Here is a 13,228-nt window from a genome sequence, read left to right as displayed (position 1 = left end):
ACCTGTTCACACTTAACCCTTTACATGGCTTGATTCTATAAAAGTGAATGAGCTGGATAGAAGGGGTTATGCTGGGTATACACTCAAATATTTTTTTAATTTTATAAGAGTTTTTTTTTTATGTGAGAGACCACAAACATGAGGACAAATCGTACAGATCGTAAATGTTGAATATTTACGATTCGCGATCAAGGCGGCTCCGACGTTATTCCGAGCATGTTCGGTCACTCTTCACAGGGTTCAGTCAACATGGCACTATGAAGTTATTTTTTCAACTAGGCTGGAGCAGTAAGTGTTTTGCAAGTGTGCTGTGAATCATCTGACAATTGAACTTTGATTCTCAGCTACAATCCATCACTTCATGAGAAGCTATTCCCAACTTCAACATGTAACAATTCACTCACACATTTACTGGTCACACTTCAATCATACTTGCACTATACTCTCACATGTATACACCCCACTGTAGGCTACATCTTGTTTAATTCAGTGACAACATGGTGGTCACACACACACAAACTTGCAGTTTACATGTTTTCACATAAGCACATGCACACATCCCTGCTACAATAATCATCTTCTTTGTGCGGAATTGATTCCTACACTAGGAGTCAACACCTCACCAAGACACCCTTCTGTACATCCGCCATGCCCTCTTAACAAGTATAGTGTCAATCACAGGGCTCTCAAGGCCCACGCATTTCAACCATTTCTCATGCTGGGGTAAGGGATAACTTGTCCTGCTATGTATAATTAATGGACGAGGCACAGATTCCTGCAGAGTTTATAGTTGTCTCGAGTTACAGTCAAAAACCAGCCAATCAGAAACATCACCAGCACCCCCCCCAACGTCATTTTTTACCCAACCTCTTGATCAAATTTTGGATCAAATTTGCACTCATGTCTTCTTGTATTGTAAGACAACCACCTATTGTAGGAAAACACAACCGCCACATCATGTTTCTTACATTGTTCATGATTGTATTGATGGAAAAGCCTCTCCCTTAAGTAAAGGATAAAACACAATTACTTTTACATCTGCCTATGCGACCTTATGAAGGTCATCAGCCACAGTGTTCATTCACGAGGTAGTCAGAAGACAAGACAATACCATACGCAGTAGATTGTTGTATTTTTATAGCGCAGTGACTTTGGTATGGCCTTGTGCTAGTGACAGACATTGCCAGCCAGACAATGTAAATAAGCTTTTGAAGGACATCTTATCTCTGAATTTGCCATTACAAATTGCTGTTACCGCACGCACCCATGGCTCTGTGTTTAAGTTTGCCGTTTGAACTGGACCCGCTGCCTTACTTATCTTTGTGTCAGCTCAAACATCCTGTCTTTTAGTCATCACATTGACTGGATCTCCATTTCCTCGCACAATGTAAACCTTAGAGTAAGTTTATTAATAACCTTTGTTTTTTTTTTGCCTGAAACAAATGTACTATTCAAAGAAACTGTTACATGTAAAAGACTTTGGAAAAAGCCTTAAGCGCCGGGTGAATGGAATGAAACCGTATTAATACTTTGCGTAGAAGACGCTTGCACTCCCTTCAGACACCTACTGTCACTTAGTCTCTACAATGGTGTCCACACAGTGACTACTATACATGTGAATTCATGGGAGTATGCAGGCAGCCTTTGTGTTACAACTTTGTTTTATTTGTCCAGTGTGTGTTCAAACATTGGACAGATTTTTGTGTTCCCAAAATCCCAACAGAATGTGATCACTCAATATATCAGGAGACAAAAGCAAGCTCTCTGCGACAACACAAACACGGTGTTAGGGTTCAGAAGGGGATCTGAACGACCCCCATGGGGGCAGTCATTTTCAGCTGGAAAGGGATTTCTGGGAGCCTTCCACTATGGGTAGAAAAACCAATACCCCATCATTGATCCTTGAGTGCAGAAATCCATATTCTGTTGTTATCCACGAGTACAGTATATATACATGTACTTTAAACAATGTTGTACATTACATCCACCATCCTGTCATAACATTACATATATTCATCAAAATACAATGGTCGGTAATCCCAGATAATTATCAGTGAATTGATAAAATACTGCATCTCAGAAGGATTTTACTACTTTATTAGTTATATTATTGTTGCTATTTTAATTATGACTTATCACTTGTATTATTGTTTTTATTGATTTTATGTAAAGCAGTTTGATCTACAATTCTTGTATGAAATGTTCTATATAAATAAAGTCTTACTTACTGACTTACATTACATCCACCATCCTGTCATAACATTATATAATACAATGGTCAGTAATCCCAAATAATTATCAGTGAATTGATAAAGTACTGCATCCCAATAATAAAATGACAATTTGTAGGTTCATTCAACAGGTCAGTTTCACAGTCTTTACAGGGATATGATCAGAGGAGCAGCATTTTTGCCACCATGATTAGAGCTAGGGCTGAAATATGGATACAACTTCCCTTTGAAGGTGCAGCCAGTGTAAGAGTAGATATGCGACCTGGCCTCCACGTCATAAAAGGAGACAAGACCTCTCTCATAGTCCACAAACACCCCCACCTTCTGGGGCTTCTGCCTCAGGGAGAGGAGGACACCAGGGGCAGCATTAGCTGTGTACTCATCGCCATTCCTCAAAGACAGAGTCCAGTATCCGTCCTCAGGTCTATCCACAAGTCTGACGGTCCACTTTCTGTTGATGGACTTGCTGGCCACTCCTAAATCCCAAATAATCTTCCCTTTAACCTCAACTTCATAGTAAGACCTCCCGGTTGAGAGGTCCTGCATCCCCAGGACCCCGAGAGTCCGGTTAAATCGCTCTGGATTGTCAGGAAGATTGTTCCAGAGGTCTCCATGTCTCACTTGTTTCCCATCCTCAGACAGGAGGAGTTTGGGATGTGCTGTATCAGGGTCCAGAGTCACATCCACTGCATACTGCTGAATCCTCTTCAGCTTGGCTTCAGGCATATTCTCCATCTCTTTATGGAGCGCCTCTTTTAGCTGAGAGATGGTTCTTCCCAATGCCCCCTTGTACAGATCCTCATCTACACTGACCTCAGGATAGTCTTTCATTTGTGGAGTGCTCAGGGATGGGATGCTCTGGAGCAGGTGGAGGTGGTCGTCACTGTGTGAGAATTTGTCCAGCACAGTGCGTCTCCTCTTCAGCTCAGTGATCTCCTGCTCCAGATCTTTGATGGACTCGTCTGCCTGTTTCTCTGCTGCTTTCTGCTTCTCCTCAATCATCTCAATGAGCTCAGCCCGGCTTTTCTCAATGGCCCGGACCAGAGCAGTGAAGACCTCAATGCTGTCTGATATCTCTTCAAGTGCATCTCTCTTGCTGGTCTCTACTGAGCGTTTGATCTCCTCAACCTTCCTAGAGCGTATTTGTATCATTTTATCCATTTCGACCAGTATCTCGTACATCTTTGCTTTCCTTTCGGTATATTCCACCTCTAAAGGAACAGCATTGTGAGTCTGGTGGTCTGTGTTGACGCACATCAGACAAACACACGTCTGGTCAGTCCTACAGAAGAGTTCTAACAGTTTGTCATGCTTCTGACACATCCTGTCCTCCAGGTTCTCCACAGGGTCGATCAGCTTGTGTTTCTTCAAGGCTGCAACTCTCTGATGAGGCTCCAGGTGAGTCTCACAGTAAGAGGCCAGACACACCAGACAGGACTTCAGGGCTTTGAGCTTTGTACCTGTACAGACATCACAGCACACTTCTCCAGGTTTGGAAGGGAACGCCTCTTTCCCTCTAACGTTCAACTTCTTAAATTTCTCCACAACATCTCTAAACATTGTGTTCACAAAGATGTCAGGTTTTCTCAAGAAGTTCTTCTGACACAGTGGACACTGACACACATCGTCGTTATCCCAGTGCCTTGTGATGCAGGCCTTACAGTAATTGTGGCCGCATGGAATAGTGACAGGTTCTGTGAACACATCCAGACAGATAGAACACTGGAACTGATCTTCAGACAGGAGACTGCTGCATGAAGCCATGTCTAGAGAGAAAACAAAAATAAAACCATAAAAGCAAAATTCAGGCTTGCTTCATGGCCTTTTGATTGGTATTTTAACACACCGCTGGTAAGAATTATTAACACGTGTAAGAACGATTTAGGTCAGCAAAACAGGAAATGTGAATACATGGAATAGTTTATTATTTGTAATCGTGAATCTTTCTACTTACTTTTTTCAGTGGCTGCAGAATCTGTTATCCACTTCTGTTTCTATGTTAATGTAAAAGCTAAAAAACGTTTTCTTGCTTGCAAACCTTACTGTATGCAAGTATCTCAACTTCAGTTTCACTTTAGCGAAATGGCTGTCCCTCCCCCTCTCCCAGGGCACATGATCAGTCTCCTCTTCCTGCTACAAAGTTAACCCTTCACATGGCTTCATCATTTTAAGGGAGCATATTGAACAAGAGGGTTGTGAGTCCCAAAGAAGAGGAAACGTCACAGCGGTAAAGATATGTCATGGACCAGACCTGGAATCTTTCAGCAAACTTTGTATTTAAACACATTAAATGAGCACTCCAGAATAGAGGTGACAGTGACTGACAGACCTCAATTCCCTTCTTGGTGTTTTTGACAAGTACAGGACAACTACAAAAAGAAAGTATTTAGTACCAGATCACAGTCCTTTTTGTATCTTGACAATTGTCCTTGAGCTTCTGTCACACAGACTGTATTTGTATTTTTGAAGTGACAGATTGGGATGTAGTTTGGAACCCAGTGTCCATACCACATTGTGCTCTTTAGGCAACTTGGCTTCTCTCATAAACACACACACACACACACACACACACAAATAGCTGCCGTTGACTAGTTTCTTTCATTCCCACTCAATTATAATTAAAAGCAGGCATAAGCAATCAATAACCAATACCCATTCTCCTCAGGATTCAGGAAATCCATCATCGATCATGTGATCATCCTGATGGTCAGCTCATCAGTGAGGCCATGCCTATGGGATTGTAGTTCCGGTGAGGGGCTATGTTATGTACAGTAGTTGAGTTGGCACACAAAGATATACTGTAAGCAGGATGAAGATGGTGCGATGAAACTTGTGGTACTTTTGAAGACTATGAGCAGCTTATACGTGTGTGTGTCGGAAAAAGTGGGTCAACATTATTATTATTATTATTATTGGACAGTTGTCCTGTACATAAAAGGACCCACATACAAACACCACCCACCAGACTCCCCCACAACAAGCCTGATATTTCTTTTTCCCCAAGCCTTAAAACCAGGAGACAATTTATTCCTCCCGGCCTGCAACCAGAACTTTCTCAGTTGTCCTGAAAGGACTCCTGACTCGTTCTCTTGTGAAATTTTCACACAGGGTGACCATAAAACAATGACTCACTTAACCAAAACGGTTTATGGTGGTTTTTATATGAAACGCACCCCTTAGACCTTTCTAGAATTCGATGTTTTACAACCCTTAAGCCATGTGGCTCTGACGCAGGCGGACAGCAATGCTTGACATGGTAGTCCTCCACACCTACGCACACCAAACACAGTCACTCTGCTAAAGGGTCACTCCCATGATGTGTGAAAAGGTAGGTGTTTACATTCATGGAAAATACATTTGTCCACATGTCCCAAATCCCTCCTTTTATTTTTTATTTCGACACTGAGATCCCTTCAAGAGAAAGAAAGAGCGAGGGAGGGAGCGGGGATACAGTAAGTGAGAGATGGGGGGTGACAGGGAAAGCAAGAGAGAGAGGGAGGGGGTACGGAGAGAGCGAGAGAGAGAAGGAGAGAGAAAGGATGTACAGAGTACAGGGAAAGAGGGAGAGAGTTGTGGAATCAATCAGACAGCGAGAGGGAAGACAGAAATCACTGTGTAGCTAGTGTAGGTATTGATTGATCCTATATTTCAATCAGCTTCCATCTGGAAACCCCTTAGCCCAGTCTGTGTGTGTGCATGTGTGTGTGTGACAGCATAGACCCCATAGTTAGGGTTAACAATTGAGTAAATGATCAATGGAAGGACAGACCTGTATTATCATCATGTCAGGAATGTGAAAACAGTGCCACCCTGAGGAACTGTATTCTGCAGATCCAGTAACTTGTGATTTCGAGGTTTCTTAACACAAAATAAACATTTGTTTGCTTCAACTCATTTCCATTACAGGCTAGGGTTCATACCCGAACGATAAAATGCAAAGGAACATACGAAAATAGACTATTAGATCTCAGGCTATGAGCTCCGATGTCAAGTACTGCACCGGCAATGGGTGGAAGGTGCTAGGGAAGCCTCCTTCAAGCCATGAGCAGCTACACACACACCTAGAACTACATTAGCACACCTACCAACCAGCTACAGAGCTACAGCTACAATAACATGCCAGTAAGAATAAAGATGTGAGGAAAATTGTTCACTTATAGGGTAACACAAAACCCAATCAATGTTACTGTACAGGCAGTACAGTAGTACTGTAGACTAACAATGTGGCAACACAAACAGATCATTTCATAACTAGGACTAAAACAGTAACATCGACATGTTCATTAGAAAAGCTGTTAAAAAAATAAAGAGGAAAAAGTATAGGAAAGGGCAACGGAACCGGGAAGTAATATCATACATAAACCGACCAGGGGTCAGTCCAAGAGACTCCTGCTTCGACCCCACAACCACTCCCCACCCTACAGGTTGTTGGCTCGCATCCAAAAATGGCTCTCAGATGACGATGCGGTATACTATTGACTGTCCGTTGCATGCATCCTCATTCCTATTGGCTTCAAAATAAAGAGCAAATCAAGCAGCCTTCACTGGAGTATTTGGCTATGGGCGACACGTCGCCGAGGCGGTGGAGGGTCTGAGTTCATTCGGCAAAATATCTCTTGGCATCTCATCGGGTGCAATCAGGCAGCCTCAAGCCAAGTCCATCTTCATTAGCCCCGTCCCAGGGGGAAATGAGCTGTGCGGACAGACTGACAATTAAAACGTGGGTCTAATCAATAGAGGGCAGCGATTGCAGCTATTGCTTGGATAACGTTGGGAAACACAGAAGAATAAGAACGCAGGTGGTATTTGCTCGCCTCAACATGCATTCACTATTTGAATGAACGACTGTTGAGTGTTTTGTTCCTGGTCATTTGCACGAACGCAAGCCAGGGGGCCAGTTGACCATGGCTCCCTTCAATCCTGCAACGTTCGAGAACATGCCTTTGAGTTGAACGCAGCTCTGTTTGGCATCAAGATGAATACTCTCTGGTGTCGACCGTGTATACAAACCCAGAGCAGTAGCATGGACATGGCCATATTTGGTGTGTTGCGAGAGACATTTGTTTACTTTTTGTGTTTCTCTCGCTTCTTTTATACTAAACAAGGACATTCCACCTCTGCTCACTTCATGTGGAAGGCTAGGTTGATGGCTTTAGAACGCAACATGGCTGACACAGGAAAGAACAGACACACCACAACACAACTACCAGCATGTAGACACAAATCACAAACCCGTCCACAGCATCTAGAGAAGGACACGTTCATATACAGATGAAACACGGACGCCGTGATTCCGTTTGCGTGTGGTACCATGGCAACCATCTAGTCGACCATGGAAGTGTCGTAGGACAAGGCAACCACAGCCTGCTGCAAACCATGTGTGAATAAGTGTGTAGACTTGTTGGGGCTTGTGCCTGTGTGTGAGTGCCTGTGTGTGTGTGTGTGTGTGTGTGTGTGTGTGTGTGTGAGAGAGAGAAACAGTGTGTGTGTCTAAATGTGTGTGAGAGAGACAGAGAGAGTGTGCACATGTGTGCGGGAGAGCATGCGAGTGAAAGCGAGAACCAAGCAAATGGCAAAAAAGAAGAGAGAGGAGAGGGACGCAGCGCGTGTTTGTGCAGTGGACAGCTGTGTCTCGTCATGGCGTATGAATCCTTCCCCAGTCCTCTGTGACTGTGGCAGGCCTGTCAACAGAGCTGCCGGCTCCCATTACATCCAGCCACCACTGGAAGGGCACATCTGCGGCGAGTTAAACCGCAAAATACAGCCAGACGCCCTTGGGTTCGTCCACGACGCAAAATGCGAACGCGGTACAATGAGTGGGCCGCACCGCGGTGTCTTTCAGGACTATGCACTTTGAGTTTCATGTTGGTTTTTGGAGGGGTTGAGGACATGAATCCGAACGTGAAAATAAAACCAAACAGAAATGCAGGGAAACCCTCACATTGAGGTCGGGCTGGTGTCTGGTTATCCACCTGTCATGGTGATTAACCTTTTTGTTTGAACTTTGAGCCAAGTTGCCATCCCTAATTGGAAACTACATCCCCATCTACATTGAGATGAGTGTGGGAAATGTAGTGTCTGACCTAACTAATCTAGCTTCCAAACCGTAATATGTAATGTATAATGCTGATTAATGCTGACATTAATATGTAGTCTTTTTAGTAATAAGAAAGCTAGGAATCTTCTGGTAATGTGCAGCTTTTAAGTTTAGTGTACGGTCCAGTCTAGTAGTCTCGTCTAAAGCAATGCAGTTGAGTATCACTGTCTGCTACAACAAGGCCAATGCAGTTGAGCATCACTGTCTGCTACAACAAGGCCAATGCAGTTGAGCATCACTGTCTGCTACAACAAGGCCAATGTAACCACATAACCACATTTTATGTAACCACAACACTGCAACTATCTTTTGTCACCTCGTAAACATGTAGACCTTAAACCAACACCACACACACACACACACACAGAAATGCATTCTATGACACACACACAGCTGCAATTCATTATGTCCTGTTTATCTCATGGTTGTCGCAAATATGTTGGAATAATGTATATGGTGCTATGAAAATAAAAGAATATGTTTAATGTGTTTATGTGATGGATGTGTGATGGATGGTATGTGTTTTGGTTTGGAATTCTGATACAAGACGTTATCAGTAATGTCACTGTGCATTCTGATTTTCACGGGCTACGGCAGGTAGACGCAGACATTTCAGCACAAGAGATTCATGGTTTTGTGATGCCCATTTGTGTGTGTGAGGTGTGTGTGTGTGTGTGTGTGTGTGTGTGTGTGTTCCCTAGGTCTAGTCTCACCGAGTGATTCTGACAGCTCGTTGTATTGGACCTCATTTTCATATAAATGCCTCTGTCTGTCACTCTCACTATAACATTCTCTTTTTCACGATGTTTTTCTCTCTCTCCATCCATCTCACTCTGTCCCTCTCTCTCTCTCTCTCTCTCTCTGTTCCAAACTGATATAGAATGACCAAATCGGCCGTTTAGGAAGACAGACTCAAAACAGAAACTCAACACAGACTGTGTGCTATTACACAAAACACACAAACGCACTCAACCCCTACCATGAGTGGATTCACTCAGTCTCAGTTTGACAGTTGCCTTCTCTCTGTCTTCTTCTTAACACACAGAAGTCACAAACACACACAAATGTAGAGTTCACACACACACACACACACACACACACACATCTGCATGCAATTATTCCCCACAAGAAGGTATTTAAAACATCTTTGCCCATGCTTTTTTATCAGATCTATCAAAATAGATTCCCCACATACGGCAACTAGCCGTGGGGTGGGGGGCTGGGGGGCGGGGTGAAGTGAGAAAGTTAACGATTGTGACATGAAGTAGATCAGGCTTTGTGACTTCATCTCTTTGTAGGCATCGCAGTGACAGATTTTGGAGGCTGAAGGGGAAGACACATGTCACCTCAACAACAAACACTGCTACTGGCTCAACGTCTTTCCCCTCTCTCTCTCTCCTCTCCCCCTCCCTCGTAAACTCTTTCCCTCCCCCTTCACCTCTCCCTCTCCCCATCCCCACCCCGCTCTCTCGGTTTCTCCCTTCCTCCCTCGGCTCACAACCTTTACAACACATGAAACTATTCCTCTCCATTTACATTGACATTCGTTCATTTAGCAGACGCTTTTATACAAAGCGACTTCCGAGAGAGAGCTTTACAGAAGTGCATAGGTCACTGATAATAACAACAAGATAGCCCCAAAAACATTGCGGGGAGCCAAAACATGAAGCGCACATTGTGAACAACCAAAATAAGTGCCAAAGGGAAGAACCATGAGAGCATGCAGTTAAACAAGTTACAATTAAACAACATGAACCGCTATCAGTGCAAGTGTACCTGTAGAAAAGCAAGCAACAGTAAAAAATATTTCACAGCGAGTACAACAATTTAAATCAGTTACCACTAACCAACAAGAGCAACAAGTCTCTAAGCAAGAGTCATTGTGATCCTTGAGGAAACTAATATTGGGACCAGGACTTCCTAAGTACCGTTTTACTCCCGGAACAAGTGCATCTTGAGCCTTCTATTGACTTGACAATCTCAAGACTTTCATCTATCTCCCTTTTTTTCCTCTCTTAAAGAGGTTCAGTCTCTCTTATATGCATGGCCTAAATACTGACACACACAAACGCATACACACACATACACACAGGAACATGCTGAGCAGAAGCTCCATCTGTGATCCTGGATATTGCCTTTGGTCCACACTATAATAAGCGAAAGGTACACAACATACCCACACATACAAGCAGACTAGACATCTAATGACCTCCGTAGAACGCTGGCCACACTGCAAACGTGACATTAGCAGACTTTGCTCCATTAGTTGCTGCAGCAATGGAACCCCAAATAGAGGAGAAAACATCTGCTTGACTATGTGTGTGTGTGTGTGTGTGTGTGTGCGTGTGTGTGTGTAGTGGAGTTGGAGCCTTTGGGGTGGGGGGTTACATCAAATAGTAGTTTTACTGATTGTTCCCCCCACCTCACTGATCCGAGCAACAAGACTGCATGCCCATGGACAGGTTGCTGCAGTGCTCTCCACACTGGTTAACCTGCGCAGTGTGATATCCATACATAGGTTACATGGTGAGAGAGCGCACACAAAGCAGCTTCTTGTCACCCACGAGGACTGCTCTCTGGTTCAGAATCATCCGGAAGGTAGAGCTAGGTTGAGCTAAAGGCTATTCACTGTAGCAAGTGTGAGGAAATCTAATATGGTTACCTCACACACACACACAGACATTTAGTAGGTGGGGTCAGATGGCTGAGCGGTTAGGGAATCGGGCTACCAATTAGACAGTTGACGGTTTGATTCCCGGCCGTGACAAATGACGTTGTGTCCCTGGGCAAGGCACTTCACCCTACTTGCCTCGAGAAATGTTCCTGTACTTACTGTAAGTCGCTCTGGATAAGGGCGTCTGCTAAATGACTAAGTGTTAATGTAAATGTAGTAACCACTAAACAGAAAACCACATTAACCAGGTAGCCAGTTATCTAGTCTGAGAGATTGTGAAATCTACAAGTATTGCGCAGTAAAGTCCATCAAAGGACCAGAAATCCCCCTATTTGAAACCCCGAAACCTGGGAGGAAAAGCATGTGTGAGACACGATCATGTATAATTCTGTCACGTCATAGTCTACAGTATGGAATCTCTATGGGTATGAGGAGACTTGTAGAGGCTCTTTAACATCACTTTGGAGCCAGGGAGAACAGTGTGATCCTGTGTTTGAAGTTCTCTTGTGGCTATATTGACTTTCACATCCACCTCATTAGTCTCTCCCTGCCTCAAACGTCGGATTTTGGCAGAACGGTGTTTCATTGGCACAAACACACAGAAAAAAAGGTATTTCTATTTCTCTGTCCCCATCACGCACATAGGCACCAAAGAGAGCGCGCACACGCACACGCACACAGCAAGAGGCCAAGAGAGTGGCGTGGGAAAAGAGATGGTTGGACTGAGGGGGTTTGTATGGTTGAAGGACAGGATTTGTCATCTTTATTTAACCAGGCAAGTCATTAAGAACACATTCTTGTCAGGATCATGGAAATACACGTGGAACCCAATGTCCCACCCACTGACAGGTCAGTCCGGACTTCTACTCCTGCAACAGTTGGGTGAGCATCGAGGGGGAAAGTCATTCTGATCTGAGTATTGTTCTCAGCTACTTGGATGTTAGCCTTCTAGATAGGTCAAAAAAGCCAAACCATTGAGAGAGAATAAGAGAAGGCCCAAACAAACTGTGGGTATCAACTACAAAAACAATTGACATGTACAGGAGTAGACCAAACAAACCTGTATATAAACTCAAAGTTGATAAAAGACAGTGTTAGAATTTTACTTTGGTGGAAGGAAAGATTTAATATTTCCATTGTAATCCATTGACAGGAGTCCAAATACTATTCAATCAATCCAAGCTACAGGTAAAATAAGTGGTTTAAATTGTGTTCTAGTTAAGAAAAGATGGCAGTAGGAATATCAAAAACCGTCAACCAAAAGGCTAATCCATATCACAATAACTTCCTTCTTCGGATTCCAACAAGGCAAAGTATCTCTCATCCGTTAGATAAATAGAACATGCATTTCCAGTATTCAAACATTTTACTATGTCCAATCCCCTCCAGAATGGTTTCCCTCCCCCAGGTGCACCAAGGTGTGATTGGGCAGAGCCTACAATCTACATAACTTCATTGCACTGATCCGTTGAAGCTTGTGGCTAGCTTGTTAGCCTGTTACTGTAGCAAAATGAGCAGATCATCGATGTAGATACTCGCAGCTAGTCATGTACATTGGGAATGTTTTGAGCCAGGCTTTCATAACATTAGCCTCAAGGGTCCACCTAATCAACAACCTTCAAATTCCAACTGGCGTCACACTCCTCATTGCTCCAGAGTTAAAACCTTTCAATATATGTAGGTAATCTTGCCCTAATTTATCTCCAGTGGATGCAGTCATCGTGGAACCAGTTTGTCGTGTCCCTCAATAAACATGTAGTCTTTGTATGGGCGACAACTTTGAAGTCAGCTGGCCAAACATTCCTTGTCATAGCTATCATGATTAATGACCAAATAATCTCAATCCTTCACAACAAAGGGCATGGAGTAGTTAAGCATTTCTCATAAAAAGTTTTTGGTACTGGTACGGAGGTGGGGGAGGTGGGAGACTGAGTTCTCACAGACCAAAATTCACAAAAACAGAAGTCCGCAGCCAAGGATACTATTACACATATCAGACAAGCACCACGTTGTGGCAAATAACTATTATCATTGTTATTCGACATGACCGAACCTGTCAGTTCTCTGTATCAAGACACTGTAGCTTTCATTTCTCTGTTTCCTAGAAGAATTATTGAGAATAAATGTTTGCTGCCTTACAACCATACAGAGATTAATGGAATACTACATAGCCTACTAATGCAGATTCCAGTCTTGGCCATGGTTTCAACATCGGCATTGATAGTG

General features: G+C 43.4%; 2 protein-coding genes across 3 annotated transcripts in view; both read right to left on the bottom strand.

Moving 5' to 3' along the window:
- Positions 1-13,228, bottom strand: part of anks1b (ankyrin repeat and sterile alpha motif domain containing 1B) — a 184,383-nt gene that overhangs the window by 147,273 nt on the left and 23,882 nt on the right. The gene's annotated exons all lie outside the window — the stretch shown is intronic.
- LOC146276850 (E3 ubiquitin-protein ligase TRIM39-like) lies at positions 1,649-4,332 on the bottom strand. The gene is made up of 2 exons (XM_084702078.1): positions 4,186-4,332; positions 1,649-3,997 (listed from the first exon to the last, which is right to left on the bottom strand). The coding sequence occupies exon 2, from the start codon at positions 3,993-3,995 to the stop codon at positions 2,379-2,381; it is 1,617 nt and encodes a 538-aa protein (XP_084558204.1). The 5' UTR covers positions 3,996-3,997; positions 4,186-4,332; the 3' UTR covers positions 1,649-2,378.

This window comes from Hypomesus nipponensis, chromosome 7 (assembly GCF_054491055.1).
Source record: "Hypomesus nipponensis isolate SF chromosome 7, ASM5449105v1, whole genome shotgun sequence".
Lineage (NCBI taxonomy): Eukaryota > Metazoa > Chordata > Actinopteri > Osmeriformes > Osmeridae > Hypomesus > Hypomesus nipponensis.
This window is presented reverse-complemented; position numbering and strand designations above follow the sequence as displayed.

Excerpts from the sequence above, each read along its gene's own strand:
- LOC146276850 (XM_084702078.1), bottom strand. The coding sequence starts at position 3,995 with ATGGCTTCATGCAGCAGTCTCCTGTCTGAAGATCAGTTCCAGTGTTCT.